An 18,359-nucleotide genomic window follows, 5' to 3' on the forward strand; every position below is an offset into this window, starting at 1 on the left:
CTAAATATAATTTTAAATATGACATGATGTTCATGACATTGTATTCTTGTTGTCTCTCAATAAATCATCTTCGGAGCATTTACACGTATTTGATTAACAATAAAAAGCTTAGTCGATGATGTAATCACCATTAGCATCTATGACTTCTTGCCAACGATCCGGCAAAGTTTGGATGCCTTTCGCCCAGAACTCTGATGGCCTCGAAAAAGTTGTTCAACTCCACCTGTACATCATGGAAATTGAATTGAATTGTTTACCCCGCAAATGTCGTTTCAGGGCTCTAAACAAATGAAAGTCTGATGGTGCGAGGTCTGGAGAATAAGGTGGGTGGGGTATCGTCTCCCAGCCCAAGTTCTGCAGCTGTTGGCGAATGGTAGATGCGACATGAGGTCGAGCGTTATCATGTAGTAAAATTACAGTGGCTCGTCTTCGTCGTTTTTTCTTGATAGCAGAAGATAGTTCGGTGAGCTGTGTTGAATATTTGTTAGCGTTTACAGTTTCATTGTGTAATAGTTCATGAAACAGCATGCCTTGCGAGTCCCAGAAACAACAAAGCAAAACTTTTAAGCGGTTCTTTTGACTCAGCTTCGGTTGAGTTGGTGGCGTTTCTTCTCGAGGCAGCCAAAAAGCACGACGTGTATCGTTCTCATAATAAATCCATGATTCATCTCCCGTAACCAGATCAGCCAAAAACTCTTTACGTCGGGGTCGCAGCAAAAGTGATTGACAGATGGCGACACGGACTGCACGACTGGCGTCGGTAAGGATGTGCGGTACCCATCGAGCCAAAACTTTTCGATACCCAAGCCCATGCAGATGGTATTCCACAGCGTGGTGGCTGCAGTTAAGTGCTTCCGCTAATTCACGAGTAGTAGCATCAGGATTCGACTGTAGTTCGCGGCGTAAATCGTCATCATTGAATGCAGGTGGTCGCCCTGAGCGTGACTGACTTTCAAGGCTCCTGTCTCCTGATTTAAAACGGTCAAATCATCTGGACACCGTGGCATGGCTTGTACTTCCAGCGCCCAATGCAGTGTTGATATTGTCAGCCGCAGCCCGCGCACTGTGGCCTAACAAGTACCTACTCGTATAAGTAAAGTGTTCGAACTTGTCGCTCGTCCATTTTATTTCAATCTAACTAAACCAATCACGAGGGCGGCTTTATATACCCTCACATTAGAAGTACCTAGAATGTTCTACAACATACTAGAATATTATCGAAAACAATTAACTTAAGAAAGGAAATGTATAGAGTTTTGTAGAGTGTGTCATTACTTTTGTGCCAACCCAATACTTTTTTTCCTTTAGGAACGATTATTTCCGAAAATATGAATATTATGAAAAAACGGTTTTAGGAAACCCTTATTCATTTTTAAATACCTATCCAACAATATATCACACGTTGATGGGGTTGGAATGAAAAAAAAAATCAGTCCCCATTTTACATGTAGGGGGGGTACCCTAACAAACCTTTTTTTTTTTCACTTTTTATTTTTGTCGACGTAATTGCATACATATTGGTACCAAAATTCAGCTTTCTAGTGCTAACGGTCATTGAGATTATCCGCGGATGGACGGACGGACAGACAGACATGGCGAAACTATAAGGGTTCCTAGTTGACTACGGAACCCTAAAAATGGATACATCTCTCTGTAGTCGACTGCACTTACAGTTACAATTTTGAATACATTTCTAAAAGACCGCTGGTTCACATTCGTGAACCCACACTTGTTCGACAGTTTTGATGATTTCACCACGCAGGATCTACAATTGAAGTCTGCTATAGGCTTGAAGCTGATAGATTTATTATCTCACCCACAACCTTCTTGAGCGTGCGTGGTTAACAATTTCTCTTTGAATAAACCTCTGGCAGGCTAGCATGGTCGCGTGATAAACGATAAAACGTCAGGCCGTCCTTTTCGCACCATTTGTAAGCGATAGGGATGCAGCGATGCGATAAAGTTTATCCACCTAGTGTGCTACGCCTGTTGGTTCACAATTTAAAGCCTGGGGATCGATTTTTGAATTTCAAACGTACGAATTCGCCGTTCGAAAGTTTGTGGAAAATGATGTAATGCTATTTTTGTAAAGGGACGGCTATTAGTAATTTTAAAACTAGTGGTAATGACCACTCGTTTTAGATTCTGTTAATCGAATTTAAATCGCTAGTAGTGGAGATATTATTGAACGAAGTTCACGAAATCGAATGGTCGAGATTCAAAAATCGGCCCCCTGTTCTTTTTAGAGTACTCTTTCGTTCGAGTCTTTAATATAGTCCATGGGCCAGTGAAGAAGTCGGTATAATTTGGGGGTACTAAGTTTCCTTTTTACAGCAGTTAGGTAGGCCTATAAGGATGTTAAAAAACCATGATTGCTATCTCAAAATGGTAGCTAAACAAAATGGCCGCCAATCCAAGATGGCGGATATTGAGTTTTAAAAAATCGACCACAACTCCAGAAGTATTGGTCCGATTTCATTTTTATTTTTTTTAAACGAAAGCTCTTTTTGTGTACTCAAATATTTGTTATATTCATTGTTTCGATAAATTCAACCATTAGTTAGTAATTAACGAAAAATATAAAAAAAATATCTTTTTTCTAAGACTTTTTGTCAAAAATCATGTTTCTACAAAATACCTTGCATATTCTAATAAATATTTAAATGCAGAAAAATAGTGCTATTAATTACCTTTAATTTGATGTATAAAAGATACAGACTTAATTTACAAAAACACATTAGAGGCTTAATTTTAATTCTGTCTTCGTTGAAATTCACCGTTGTGCATACAGTGCTAAAAGCTTCAGGTCGAAGTTGTAGATTACTAATATGCTGTTTTTAGTATATTTCTGCAATTGTACTTACAATTAAGAAAAGAACTGAACATGTTAGTATCCGAAATCCATTAGCTTTAAGAATATAATAAAATATGTCATAGGTAAAGTACAGTTTTAGATATTTGATTATTTGTATAAAATTTCTTTAGTGATACAGCGCCAACCAACCGAGATAATACAAAATAAATAAACTAGACATAGTTGAGGTCCTATCTCATCACATTAACCTTTTGACCACCATGGGCGGATATGGCCGTCGCTGGAAATGCTTCCTAAGGACGCCAACCATGGCCATCAGTTTTGCCAATTACATTGGGGACCCATGCGGGCCTTCTTAACACCTAATTTTGCTCAAATAATCGCGATCCACGTCTGTCTGGTATCCGGGGCACGACGTATTCTTTTTCACTATTTGGCGTTTAAAAGGTTATTATAAGCCTAACCCTGATCCGTGTTCGAGAAAACTTATATTTAGTTAAAATAATCCTTGCATACAAAAGGTGAAGAACACACCCCAAAAGAAAAATAGTCTTGAGAAATTCACTATAATGCACTAATAAGGCAAATCTATGGAGTATCCGACTACTAAACAACGTGATATAGGTACCTACCGAAAGTACCGAATAAACCTTAATTTACGCACAGAAATATATTACTTATTACCGTTAATGTAGATTGTAGAGCCAATATCACCAATATCTAGCCTTCAAGACAATCACAGGTAACAGATTAATTTTCTCCTAATTTTTCGAACTTTTATAGCAGGCATTCCACCTTCAATCACGACTTACGTGCCCTGGCCCGGCCCAAGCCCATTTTAGAGTAGCAATACGATCTCTATAATTCTGACCCGTCGCCGCATCAGCATCATCTCGTTTCGCTTCCATCGTAGAAAGACATACCGAACGTGTTGTGCTCTATACCTCTATGCAACTTTTAGCCTCTTCATTTAGTACATTGTTAGTGTCCACGTCTCGCAAGCTTATGTCACGGTGGGAAGTACCCACCCAACAAACAAAATATCCTTATAAAATCAATCTATAAGGGCTTAACACTCATAGTAGTTTTAAAATAGCATTCATTATGCCAGAGTTCCTTATAGCGGCTCATTATAAGAGAATTTGGCCTAATAGTACATTTACTCTTATAATTTGGCCATGTACACGTTAATAAGTCAAATTTATATGACTGCTTTAAGGGTTTAAAAATATTTACTCTTATAGTAGCTCATTATAAGAGGATTTGGCCAATAGTACATTTACTCTTATAACTTGGCCATGTACACGTTAATAAGTCCAATTTATATGACTGCAATAAGGGTTTAAAAATATTTACTCTTATAGTAGCTCATTATAAGAGGATTTGGCCAATAGTACATTTACTCTTATAACTTGGCCATGTACACGTTAATAAGTCCAATTTATATGACTGCAATAAGGGTTTAAAAATATGTATTCTTATAGAAGCCATTTAAAATGCCTTTTCGCTGTATAATATTCAAAGCACTATAAAAGCTTTTGTTATGGCCAATTATTCTTATAAAAGTAATGCATAAGATAACTATGATGCTTTATGCCTCATAGGAGCATATTATAAAACGTCTATCCAGCAAACAAATTATAGAATTTTATAAAGTGTTTAAAAGAATTAAAGCAATACATTTTCTCTTATACAATAATTATAAAGGCATTATTCTTGAAAGTGTCGTATTAAAAGTTTTTATAAAACTTGATTCGTCATTTTGAAAATCCAGCGAATGTGAACAATCTGATCCCAACTTATCGATTAGTGGTTCCGTAGAGGATGCCATTATGGAATAATTATAAGAATATGCAGGCAAGCAGCAGTGACAGTAATACAGGTATATCGTTAAATGATGAATTGAGTTTGGATTTAGCTCTATAATTATATTTTTTGTTCTTATTTAAGGTGTCTGTAGCTCTGCGGTGAAAAATGTTAAGGTATATACAACGGGGCCGCGGGGCAGATCTCGACTGGAGGGCAAATGTAACTGGTCCATTGTTTCCATGTTTTACAATGTTTACATTATTAAATAGAGTATCCACCGGTTATACCAGACTAGCATGCACTCGGAGGTAGCCAATTATACATAACTGAGCGTATAAGAGACTATTACCAAGGCACTTAGTTTTTTTATCCATCAGTACCTACTAATATTAATTTTTAAGATTAACTTTATTAGAATAAGTTCCAAAAGTGTATTCCTTACTTTATGGACTTTGGTCTGAAATAAAAAAAAATCTTTTATAGCGGATTATCATTGTGAATGTTGGACGATCTGAATAAGTGAATACAATGTTCGGCTATTTTAAGAAGAAACCGATTTTATATGTAGTCCTTTTGGGACTAAGACAGATTAAAATTGAGGACAAATAAAGACAAACTCACTGTTTTTAAGATATTTATTTATGTGCAACGAAACCAAACCGATACAAGTAACTTTATAAGATTAATATTTTCAGTTCTATTGCTCACGATGTTGCTGTTTCAATGAGTCTACATACTTCAAAATATTAATATATTCTTCAGAGCGCCTACACGGTGGTAGAAATTGTAATTAACCTATCAGTAAATTTCCAAAATAATAAGTAGTTTCTTTTATCGAGGTCTTCATCAAATTCACAAAAGATATATTGATTTTCGTTTTCTTGTTTTGAATTATCAGCGCCATCTTTGCTTGGTGTGATTTTCTTACAACCTAAACTATTTCCTGCGTCCTCTTCCATTTTGCATGTTTTTTGATCCACCACTCCTGGCTTATTTTTGGGTGTAAGTAATGATTGTGACTGATTTTCTCCATCAGAATATGTGCCGTTTTGTAGTTCATCTGTAATAAAAAAAAATATTTATTCGAAGTCTTAGGCTAGGCTGTTTATAGTTATCGACACAAAGTCCATTGTGATGGCGGTACTGAAATCGTCTGTGGTTTTCAATAGCACTTACTTACTAAGAGGAGGAGAAGAGTTGTCATCTTCACGTCACTAAAAACGGCTGACTATGTATCTCATCCACAGATTCTGTAACAATAACCATAATAACAGGACTCTCTACCTCTGGCTTGCCTTGGCTGGCCGTCCAGAGTGGGGTCGTTAGGGCTACATGCCCCAGGGGTGGAAGTGAAAATTTGCATAAGACGCGAGTTGGTACAGTGGCTTAACGGCCACTGGGCAGAAAGCGGTGTACACCTCTCGACACCCTTGAGTTCTCACACCGGTGTTGCCCTTGAGCCATCTTGGATGTCGCTTTTTGTGGGGGCCCATCTTGTGGGGACGAGTCACCGTCTGCCGGAAATAAAATTGGATACCGTTTTATTAGGCAGGCGTCCGGTTTTTTATCCATAGCCCAGTATTTAGTCCATCACTTTCATCAAAATAGACCAGTTCATTTTAGATTCCATTAACTCTCAAATAGTCCTTACACCCTGGCGGGTGTTGCCTCTGCGTGTGTCCCATGATACGGGCAAGGGCAACATCCGCTCGGTGTACCCCTTACATTTCATTAAAGTGTCGAAAGGGCCTCTACGCGTTGGCTTCGGCCCCGCGCACGCCTCCCAAAGGTCCGGAACACCATTGTTCCGTGATGGGAAAGACATACAAAAAAAAACCATAATAATAAATATCAAATAGAGTATTTGACTCAGCATTTGCAATAAATCAATAGGAAGTAATAAAATAAGGCACCAGAAGATTAAATATTCCGAAGCACAAGTTTGTTTTAAATTGAAAATTCTAGGTATAACTTCCTGATGAAATATTGAAAATATCAGTATTACCTGACATGCTGCGGACTACACGGTTTTATTTTGTTCTATGCCGGTTAATCGAACCAAACCTTTATCAAAGCGTTCCCCAAAATACCGGTTTAAAAAGAACGGTCTTTCGAACAAAAATGCAATTTCAAAGGTTTGCGCCAAGTACATGATAACTAGACAGCGGATTTCAGGTAGCGATTTAAATATTAATATGGATATGACTAGTGCAATTTTTTAAATACATGTCATGTGGTTTATAATCTATTATTATTACCTACATCGCACACCACAAACTTCACTGAATAATTAGATTAAATTAATGTTATTTTTTCAACAAACTACATTTAAAATAAAAGTATTTTATTCTAAATAATGGACTTTCAATTTAAATATATATAAGAAGGGAATTATTTTCATTTTTATATTCTTTGAGCCATAATAGAAGTTTTTACTGTGCAATGCACAAAAGAAATATTAAAGAAATAAGTATAAATAAATATTTTTTTTATTTTTATTTATTATCATTATAATTTTTGCCCAATATTCACAAAATCATCCAAAAAGGGTTTTACTTTTATGTTCCCATACATTTTTTCGTGTGTAGAAAAAATAATAAATATTGTATGCGAGTCATATTCATAATATTAATATTTAAATCGCTACCTGAAATCTGCTCTCTAACGATAACGTTATGAATTTTTAACTGGTATCCATTACAAATATTTAACTAGATGGTAAGGTTCGGGATTTCACTAATTGTGAGAAGGAACCCTAAAGATATATAAAATGGCGAATCTTAAGTAACACCGGTGGCTATTATAAAGTTTTTACTCTTATAGAGTATTTGTAAATGATGTGCTTACTGCTTTTACTCTTATAACAGCCTTGCTCAAGACATGTCAAAATTAATTAACCGCATTTTTAGTACAAAACCGTTGAAATACAAGGGCGCATTAATAATACAACACATTTTATATCACATTTCACCATGAAATTGGATTCCCACACAGTTTTCATAATAAATAAGCAAATAATTGTAATATGTAAAAGTTAACTTACCGTTTACTAACTTGCAAAATGGATGACTTGATGATGATGTACACATAAATCACTACGAAAAGCACAATAAACTTTTAAAACAGCATCCTGTTTCGCCGTTATGAGTTTTACTCCCTTATATCTGATGATCACAAAACGTGTACAAGAGCTATTGCCCTTATTAAAGCTTTGAATATGATTCTTACAAGTATAATTGCCTTTATTAAAGCTTTAAATATGATTCTTATTAGTACATTAGTCTTTTAAAAGCACTTTTCTTGCCATTATAAGGTTAACTTTCTTATTGCATGCCATAATAAAGCACGTACAAGATAAGAAAGCTAATAATATAGCAAGTACAAGGGGGATATAAGGTTTTTGGCCATATAAGGTGTGCCCAAATGCCCTCTTGTAAAGGGTTTACAAGGTTATTATAAGAGTACTATTTTTGGCATTATAAGCCACTATAAGACTAATTTTTGTTAGTTGTTACACACTGATCAAACATGTTGGTCTCCAGTGACTGGTATCCTTGCCCTTAATACGTCCTTTAGCGTACAAAAGGCATCCAAGTCCTCCGTGTGATCTCCGCCGGCAGCGAGGCCGACCCAAGTCTCTGTATTGTGTTATGGTTCGCCACAACTCGACGTTTTGTGCCTATTTTGCGTGATGTGGGGGATTTAGCTAATCCTGCCAGCTTATCTCCTCGAGAAATCCTATTAGACCTTTAATGTTGAGTAGGAGAACTTTGGAGAGGTCTCTCGGGGATCCGAGATGTTTCTTCCTGTATGGAGCCACTCTGCTCACTCCATCACCAGGTGAGAGGCACCCTCGTCACAGGGGAATGTTCATAGCATCTGTTATGAAAATATGTTTGTTAAGTAGTCTACGATCTGTTCTGACATTGGTTACCATTCTCAGGCGGACTTTCCCTAGTTGAAGGAGCGTCTTTGTGAGTTTTCCATTGATGCTAGGCTTGGCTTGTTTGACTGCAGCATTTGATCTGGTTTTGCCAGTGTGCTGTGTGTAGTTTCATATTGAGCATACCTTGCTGAAGGACATCGGGAGAATCGGCAGTCGACCCCAGCTGCCTGGCCAGCTCGTAGGCCGCATCATCACCTCGACATCCACTGTGTCCTTTGGTCCATTGAAGGATGATTTTGTTATTATGACTTACCTCCGTTAGTCGTTTATGGCATTCCTTAACCCAACCTTTATTTGTTGTTCCGGATAACGTATCTTCTGTTACTTGTTATAAAGGCTGAAATATGGAGCTTTGGATAAGTCTGTCCTTGCCGTAACTTTCAATTTGTACATACCTCTATATGTTTAACTACTTTAACCCAACACTCACCGACGGCATACAGTTCCTCCAGCATCTGACGGGGAACATGTGCTTCTTTGAAGATGACGATGTTATCCGCATATCGAAGATAATTGAGGCATACATTTATACATCTATCATCCCTATTGAGGCTTTTATAAATGCCTACCTGTTTAAAAAGTTGGCCAGATTGCATAACCCCGGAGTTACTCTCTACTAATTAAGATTCGTCGATACGGGTGCTAACTTTTCTTCTGATTCAATAGCAGGTTGCATAGAAACATTCACATTTTGGTACACCTTTTATGAAAATTCAACTCACGTGAGTAGGTAATTAAAACGTCTGTTATTAACGTCTTCTAACGTTTTTCGTTCGGTAATGACGAACAATACATGTTAATAATATTTGGCTCTACTTTAAGCGGTGATATTTGTCTCAAAGTTTGTCCATCCGGTATTTAACGGCTTCGTTGTTTAGTAATCGGTAAAATATAGGTAAGAAATATCTATTAATTCTGTACTAAAGAACATTTCTAAAGTTTGCCCGAATTCTGGGGTGCTCTTCACTAACCCGCTCGTGCGTAGGTTTTTTTTTTCAAATCTGAGAGTCCTTGAATGCGGAACGATTTTCAATCCGGAATACGATCTAACCCTTATACGCAAGATGATGACGGAGTATTCCGTCTCCCAGGCACAATCGCAACAGAATTGCATTGCGAATTCGCGAATATATGAGCGTAATTAGGCATTACGGAGTCCCAATTTTATTTCATTTGGCGTCCGTATCGTTGGCGTCCTTGGCAAGAATTTCCGGTGACCACCGTGGCCGTCCGTGGCGGTCAAAAGGTTAATGGTTCTACAGTCTCGACACATGTTAGTTATATACCTAGTACACTTAAATACTTAATTTTCATCATTGAGGTGTGTTGCACATATGGTATCTAAACAAATTTTATCCTAGTACTATCGAATATCTACAAACTCATGGATACTATCATGTTCTATTAACATAAACTATTATTCTAATTGTATAATTGCTAAAATAAACTAAAAGCAGCATATTTGTACTCTACAACATCTTTTAGTACTGTATGCACCCCAACTGCACACATCTTTTAGTACTGTATGCACAACGGTGAATTTCAACGAAGGCAGCTTTAAATTTAGCCTCTATGTGTTTTTGTAAATTAAATATGTATCTTTTATACATCAAATTAAAGGTGATTAATGGCACTATTTTTTTGAATTTAAATATTTATTAGAATATGCAAGGTATTTTGTAGAAACATGATTTTTGACAGAAAGTTTTAGAAAAAAAGATATTTTTTTTTATATTTTTCGTTAATTACTAACTAATGGTTGAATTTAGCGAAACAATGAATATGACAAGTATTTAAGTACAGAAAAAGAGCTTTCGTTTAAAAAAAATAAAAATGAAATCGGACCAATACTTCTGGAGTTATGGTCGATTTTTTAAAACTCAATATCCGCCATCTTGGATTGGCGGCCATTTTGTTTAGCTACCATTTTGAGATGGCAATCATGGTTTTTTAACATCCTTATAGGCCTACCTAACTGCTGTAAAAAGGAAACTTAGTACCCCCAAATTATACCGTTTGGCAAAATTAGACCAGCTGGCCCATGGACTAATAAAGTTGTAAAACTCTTGAGCTTCCCTTTAACCGATCAGATCTCAAGCATTCAATATCTTTATATACAATATCTTATGTTAAATATTATGACACAATACTTACTAACATTAATTGATATGGGTATTACTGCAGTTATAGAAATCTACCCACTATTACAGGTCATAATGATGCGTAACTGCCACCTCGCCCGCTTACTCCTCATCGAGGCCATTCGCAACATGTCTGAAGAGAACTCAAAATGGCCGGCTAACGGGCTGTGGTACAACGTGGAGGGAACCAAGACTCGTTGCGACGGTTTCTTGTGCACTGCCGATGGGTATTGCAATTTTAAAGGAGATAGCAATTGTAAGAAAAATTAAACTTTACTTCATTAACATATAAAGCATTACCTTTTGCCCGTGGCTTTGCTCGCGTTAGAAAGAGACAAAAAGCTATTTCACTCTTCATCCCTTCAACTATTTTCTACTTAAAAAACACACATCAATTCGTCGCTCCGTGTTGCCGTGAAAGACGGACAAAAAAACAGACACACACTTTCCCATTTATAATATTAGTATGAATAAAATCAACACTAAAAGTAAGTAAATCACTGTTTGGCTTTCTTTGTACTACGAATAGCTCTTAAGACGCAACAGGAGGTCCCCAGGAGATAAATGGGAAGGAGCTCCCCTTTCCATTAGGTAATTTTAGTTTTATATGCTTTCCATTAATCTCCTCTGTCCATTAAGAACAACTCAGTTAAAAGATATGGCGAAGAAACCTTTAAAATCGAAGTGCCGCTCTCGACTGTTTCTTCCTCGAAAACTTTATCAATCGGAACGAAATTTGAGGATCGGAATAAAAATGAAATAATCTGTATCGGACCGCTATAGTTTTTTTGGCTAATTGTTACCAATTTCTTTTTTTGCGCCATAAAGAAAAAGGCCGTTTTTGGAAATTTTTATGGGCTTTATTGTCTTTAGGCGGGTCGGCCCAGATACCGCTGGGAAGACAGTGTGATGGCGGATCTGTGTCAGCTACAAGCCGATGATTGGCAGGAAGCTGCGCAGGATCGGGATAGGTGGAGGCCAAGATTCTCTTTGTATCGCAAAGCCATATTTAATTACTAAAATAGTTAGTTATATAAACTAACTAACTATTTTAGTTAGTTAGTTAGTTTAGAGTAGTTGATCGATCCGGACACCATACTCACTTTAGTTTAGGTATATATTTAGGTATTTTTGAATTCATGTCCTTTCTCTTATATCGTAAAATGGAACGCAAATCTATTAGCGACAGTACGTAGGGTAGTTTCTTCGAATTAATTGGACATTTATAAAAGCCAGTTGAAGGTAGATCGATTTGATGGCTGCTCATTGCCCTGTGCGCAAGCTCGTTCGTCGCGAAAATCAGAAACTCGCTAAAATTGTCGATTGAGGTGATCAAGGCCCTCCCCGCGACGTCTCCAGCACCAGCCCGCCATCGAGGAGAGTCGGTACCGACCAGCTGTTCGCCGAGCGGAGACAGGGTGAGTTGGCCTTTCGATTTGATTCGCTTTCACTGGCATAGATCGTTAGATTTTCTCAACTACAATTTCCCTACTCGAGGGCGATTGTACATTTGTTCCTTCGACCGCGGATCCTCCTAAAACTGAGAACAGCTAACCTGTCTCGGGGCCAGGAGTGACGTAGAACCACTTTCGTTTCGTTAAAACTGTCGCTAATTTCGTTTCGTTACCATAATATCGTTAGTTTCGTTTCGCTCATATACATACATAGATACATCGCAAAATTACATACTTAATCTTTGCAATCGATCACTTCGCTTTCGTACCTACCTAGCTTCCAAAGTCCGACAATAAGTAATCATTCATTTCAACTTGATTTCAACTGCTTTAGACATAATTACCTCAAAACAGGAACTTTCTGGATACTAAGTTATTTCAAATTTCGATTTTCGAACGATCAAAATTGATGATGCAATCATATTATACGACCAAATAAAGTAGGTGTTAAATTTGTTGTCATAACCCGTTAAAATAGGATACTTCGTAATTTGGTCGGATAACACTGCACCGCGTGCTATTTTTGTGATTACGTAATAATAACCAACCTACATAGTATTGAATTGGGACTTTAAGAATAGCGATAATTACATTTAGTTATTGTTATTTTGTAAAGTGGATAATACATAATAGTTAGACAAATATAATTTACATAATAGTACGAAAACATAAGATAAATTAGTAATATTGTTTACCACGTATTTAGTCTATACATATATCGTGCATTATTATTGAATAATGACCACAGATAGATGTCCATTATTATTCACATAGGCAAATCACATAGTTTTTAATCCTAATCAATTAACTACTTTCTGCTAAATAATTAATTACGTTACGTACTCATAATCGGCACAAGCCCACAAAGTATTCGCGGACTTAACTCCTATCCATTAGGGTCTATTTTCCAACGGCAGCACATATCACTGCGAACCGAACTGCTTGTTTTTCTAATTGAAATAATTTACCTAACTAGTGTTTTTGTCTTCCCTTTATTAAACTCATTTAAAAATAATACGTTAGTTTAGGCACTCATCGTTATAAATAATTACTCTCACTTATCAATTGAAAGAAATATTTTTCTGTAATAGTGTCGTAGCTGGTGGACCTTACACCATAGTAAATAAGGTTGAAAATTGTTTGTACTACAAGTTGTTTTATATGTCGAATAGGTTACATTTACATTAGATTAACGTGGTTATTACATATTTGAAGTGACAATGTCTAAGGCACTCGCACGTCGTAATTTGCAATTAAAACGTGAAATATCGATCAAACGGATCGATGAATGTTTAGCGGCCGGATTACAGGCTAAGGTCGATTCCTCGCGACTACCGTTGTTTATGTCTAGATTTAGTAAAATAGACAGCTATTGTTCTAGTTTTGAAACCCACCACATGAAACTCATTTCGGAAATAATAGATGCGAACGAGTTAGAACAGGAGGATGTCGTGCGTCAAGAATTTGACGACAAATATTTTCAAATAATTGAAATTCACACTTCGTTGTCCTCCGTGACCACTACCGAGGGCGAGACAAATAGAACCGATTTGTCCGTCAAGTTGCCTCGCCTGAATCTTGTCCACTTCGATGGCAATATTAAATCATGGGGAACATTTTACGATATGTTTAACACAATGGTACATCAAAACAAACGACTGTCAAATATTGAGCGGTTCTCAATTTTGATGACACTTCTTTCGGGTGAACCATTGCAATTGTTAAAAGGTTTTCCTTTATCGGATAGCAATTATTTAGATGCCTACGCGGCCTTGATCGATCGATACAACAACAAACGAAAATTAGCTTTTCGTCATTGGGAGGAAATTCAGAACGCTTCGTTGAAATCTAATTCTCCCAGTGAATTACGTCGACTGGTAGACACCTTCAAAGAAAACATCGCGGTTTTGAAAAACTTAAGATTTCCCGTCAACGATTGGGACTTCCCATTGTTCTATTTGTTGATCAATAAATTGGACCAGGACACCCGCCGTCGTTTTGAGTTGCAGAACGACAGCAAGGATGTACCTTCTTTCGAGTCGTTGTTGGAATATGTGAATAAGGCCGGTCAAGCTTTGGAACTCGCCTCGCTCACAGAGAGTGTCGCCGCTTGGCCGCCGCGCGCGCCCGCCGCCGCGCCCGGGCGCCCGCGCGCGCGCCCGCCGCGCCGCGCGCCGCCGCCTGGCGCGCGACACAGGAACGTACTCCTGCGGCCGCCGTCTATAAAACGTTAGTGGCCACTAGCGCCGCTCCGATTGAACCGTGTTGTGCGTTGTGCAAGTCGAATCATGATCTTGCTAAATGCATTGAATATCGGAACAAGACTCCTCACGAGCGTTTTTCTGTTGTCAAGGACAATCGGCTCTGCGTCAACTGCTTACGCTCGGGACACGTAGTCAAAACTTGCCCATCGAAATCTCGTTGTTTGAAATGTAACGTCGCCCACCACACTACTATTCATTTCGATGTCGATGGTGGTAAGCCCAAGGTCAGTGTCGGCTCCTCGGCCGCCACTAGCCCTGGCGCCGCGACTTGCTCGTCGTCTTCGCTTCTCGATACCCCGACGCAGGTGCCTGATAAACAGGTGACCATGATTGCGTCTGGTTCAGCACCTGTGGGTCAAATTTCGCTTTTTGCCACAGCATACGTGGAGGTACTCGATAATTTCGGTAGTTATCAAAAAATTCGTCTTGTCATAGACAATTGCAGTCAGCCCAATCTCATCACGCGTCGTTGCGCCCAGCGACTTGGACTTCCGATTCGACATAAATACTCCTCGATCGAGGGTGTATGTGAGGTGTCAACATTGTCGACCTCCTATACCACTCTTAATATTCGCAGCATGAAGTCTGACTTCGAAATGTGCATCGAAGCCATTGTCGCACCCAAAATCTGCAGCGATCAGCCTGCAGTAAAAATTGACATCGACCGTTTGCCATGCGTCAACGCATTCGATCTCGCCGACTCTAACTTTGACAAACCTGGGGGTATCGACATCTTAGTGGGAGTAGATGTTTTTTGTAAAATCTTCATGGGTAACCGCCACGAATGTGATAACGGACCCACAATCTTTGAGACCAAACTTGGTTGGGTAGTCATGGGAAGCGCTCCTTCCGCCACTCCCCATTCGCAAACTTCGTTGTTTTGCTCAATCGAATCGCTCGATTCCCAAATTCGAAAATTTTGGGAGATAGAAAGTCTTCCGAAGGCTTCGCCTTTAACTGACGATGAAGTCATGTGCGAGAAAATATTCGCCTCGACTCATACACGTGACCCGAACGGACGATATATCGTGAACTTACCGTTCCGAAACGTCGATCCGCATTTTGGTGACTCGCGCGCTCTTGCCGAGCGCCGCCTAAACTCTCTCGAAAAGAGACTCTCTCGTGAACCGGAACTTCGGACAGAATACAATAACTTTATGCGTGATTATCTCGATGCTGGACATATGGACCCGGTCGCACCTCGATCGGATGGCCGAGCTTACCACTTGGCACATTTCTGCGTGCTTAAGCCCAGCAGCTCCACTACCAAATTGAGGGTAGTTTTCGACGCTACTGCTCAGCCTGCTGGAGGTCCCTCGATGAATGATCAGGTGCTGGTTGGATCGAAACTGCAATCTGATCTCGTTTCGATATTACTTCGTTTTCGTTTGCATGCGGTTGTCTTCACAGCCGACATACGTCAAATGTATCGACAAATCTTAGTCTCTCTTAGTGATCGAGACTTTCAACGCATTTTGTTCAGGTTCTCACTCGATGAACCTATACAAGAATTTCGCTTAAATACCGTGACATACGGTATGTCTTCATCTAGCTTTCTCGCAATTCGTGCATTGATCCAATTAGCCATCGACGAAGGCAAAGAATATCCTCGTGCAGCTGAAGTCCTTAAACGGGACATTTACGTCGACGACGTAGTGACAGGCGCTGAATCTGTCGAATCAGCGCTCGACCTTCAGTCTCAGGTCATAAAGATCTTAGAGAGGGGATGTTTTGAACTCCGTAAGTGGTCGAGTAACTGTCCCCGTCTGCTCGAGAGTCTCGACCCAGCCCATTGTCATAATAAGACGCTCTCTTTCGATTCGGAACCGACATCTCCTGTTAAGGTGCTCGGTATGGAGTGGAACCCGTCCACAGACGCGTTCACCTTCACTGTCAATCCGCTTCATGAAAAGTGCACCAAAAGAAACATTCTTTCAGAATTGGCGCGCATATTTGACCCTCTTGGGTTTCTTACACCCTTGACACTCTCGTTTAAACGCATAATACAAGATCTTTGGACTCTTGGTCTGGATTGGGACGTGGTAGCACCCCCCAACATCAACCAAAGCTGGCTTCGTTATCGTACAGATCTCGAGTTATTGTCGTCTCTCGAGATACCTCGATTCATCCTATCGACGAAGCCCTGCAGTGTTCAACTGCATGGCTTCTGTGACGCTTCTGAAGCAGGATACTCAGCGGTCATTTACTTTCGCATCGAGCACGGTGATGGTAGCATCACCACCCATTTGATAATGTCACGCTGCAAAGTCTCGCCCTTGAAACGCACCTCTATTCCTCGACTGGAACTTTGCGCTGCAGTTTTGCTGACAGACCTCGTTGTACACGTAAAGGAGATCTACGACAGAGACATCAAATTTGAAGACGTATTCTGTTGGTCAGATTCTACCGTAACACTCTCTTGGTTACGCTCGCCATCGCATCGTTGGAAGACTTACGTCAGTAATCGCGTAAGCCACATACAGGACAAAATACCGGCTGGTCATTGGCGCCATGTCACGTCAGAAACCAATCCTGCCGATTGTGCCTCTCGCGGAGTAACCGTCCGAGAACTTGTAAACCACCCTTTATGGTGGACAGGCCCCGCTTGGTTAGCACTTGACAGTAGCTGTTGGCCAAAGCCACCATCAACCATCGAATCGCAATCGGATCTATCGGAAGAACGAAGTGTTCTCAAGCAGACCACACTGTTCATTGCTGTCAATCAGCTTGACGATTTCTTATCCAGACATTCAAGTCTGAATAAAACTAAGCGCGTCGTCGCTTACATTCTTCGTTTCGTAAATAACTGTCGCTCCCCTGACAGTAGACGTTTCGGCCCGCTTGTTCAATCGGAACTCGACGGTGCTCTTACACATCTAGTAAAACTAACTCAAGAAAAGTCATTTTCTGACGAGTTTAATGCCTTAAAAACAGGTAAAAAATTGCCCAAGCAATTCAAAAAACTAAGCGTCTTTATCGATAGGTCAGGCTTGTTGAGGGTGGGCGGTAGACTGGTTCACTCCGAACTTGATTATGATTGCAAGCACCCCTTACTTCTCCCCAGCCAGGACCGTATGACGCACCTCGTTGTCGACCAAGTACACAATGATAATCAACATCCGGGGTTACGCACACTCCATTTCCTGATCGCACAAAATTTTTGGATCCTCGCATCTAAACGTGTAATTAGTTCTCGCCTATCGAAATGTATAAAATGCTTTCGCGCTAATCCAAAACCTTTGGTGCCTCGCATGGCAGATCTCCCTAAGACTCGAATTTCGCAAGTAAAGCCTTTCTCGTGTATAGGGGTCGACTTCGCGGGTCCCTTTCCCACGTACATTAAACGTTATCGTGGAGCCAGGCCCTTTAAAACACACGTATGTTTATTCATATGTTTCGCGACTAAGGCCTCTCATATCGAACTTGTTATAGGACTAACCACAGAAGCCTTTCTCGCTGCCTTGCGTCGATTTATCGCTCGTCGTGGCCGTTGCCAGCGCATACATTGTGACCGGGGTACGAATTTCGTAGGAGCTTATAACGCATTGCTGCCACTCATGCAAGAGGCGGTTTCTCGTGAGAATATCGAATTCTCTTTCAATCCACCAGCCGCATCCCATTTCGGCGGCCTGTGGGAATCTAATATTAAATCATTTAAAACACATCTCGCTCGCGTTGTAGGAAACCAAATCTTAACTTACGAAGAATTTCTGACGGTGGCAGCTCAAATCGAGTCCACGCTCAACTCACGGCCACTCTGTGAGATGAGCTCTGATCCTAATGACATGTCCGTGCTAACGCCGGGACATTTTCTCACCTTAGAGCCCTTGACTTCGCTCGTAGACACTTCAACCATCGAAACGAATATGTCCATCTCAAATCGCTGGCAGCTAGTACAGAAACTTCACCGCGATTTTTGGAAGCGATGGC

General features: G+C 39.7%; 1 protein-coding gene across 1 annotated transcript in view; it reads left to right on the forward strand.

Moving 5' to 3' along the window:
* The window catches only part of LOC125242614, a 43,962-nt gene that overhangs the window by 16,020 nt on the left and 9,583 nt on the right, over positions 1 to 18,359 (forward strand). The window contains exon 9 of the mRNA XM_048151417.1: positions 10,781 to 10,967. Coding sequence (XP_048007374.1) covers positions 10,781 to 10,967 — 187 coding nt within the window. The remainder of the gene's footprint in view (positions 1 to 10,780; positions 10,968 to 18,359) is intronic.

The sequence above is a fragment of the Leguminivora glycinivorella genome, chromosome 3, assembly GCF_023078275.1.
Source record: "Leguminivora glycinivorella isolate SPB_JAAS2020 chromosome 3, LegGlyc_1.1, whole genome shotgun sequence".
In the NCBI taxonomy this organism is placed as follows: Eukaryota; Metazoa; Arthropoda; class Insecta; order Lepidoptera; family Tortricidae; genus Leguminivora; species Leguminivora glycinivorella.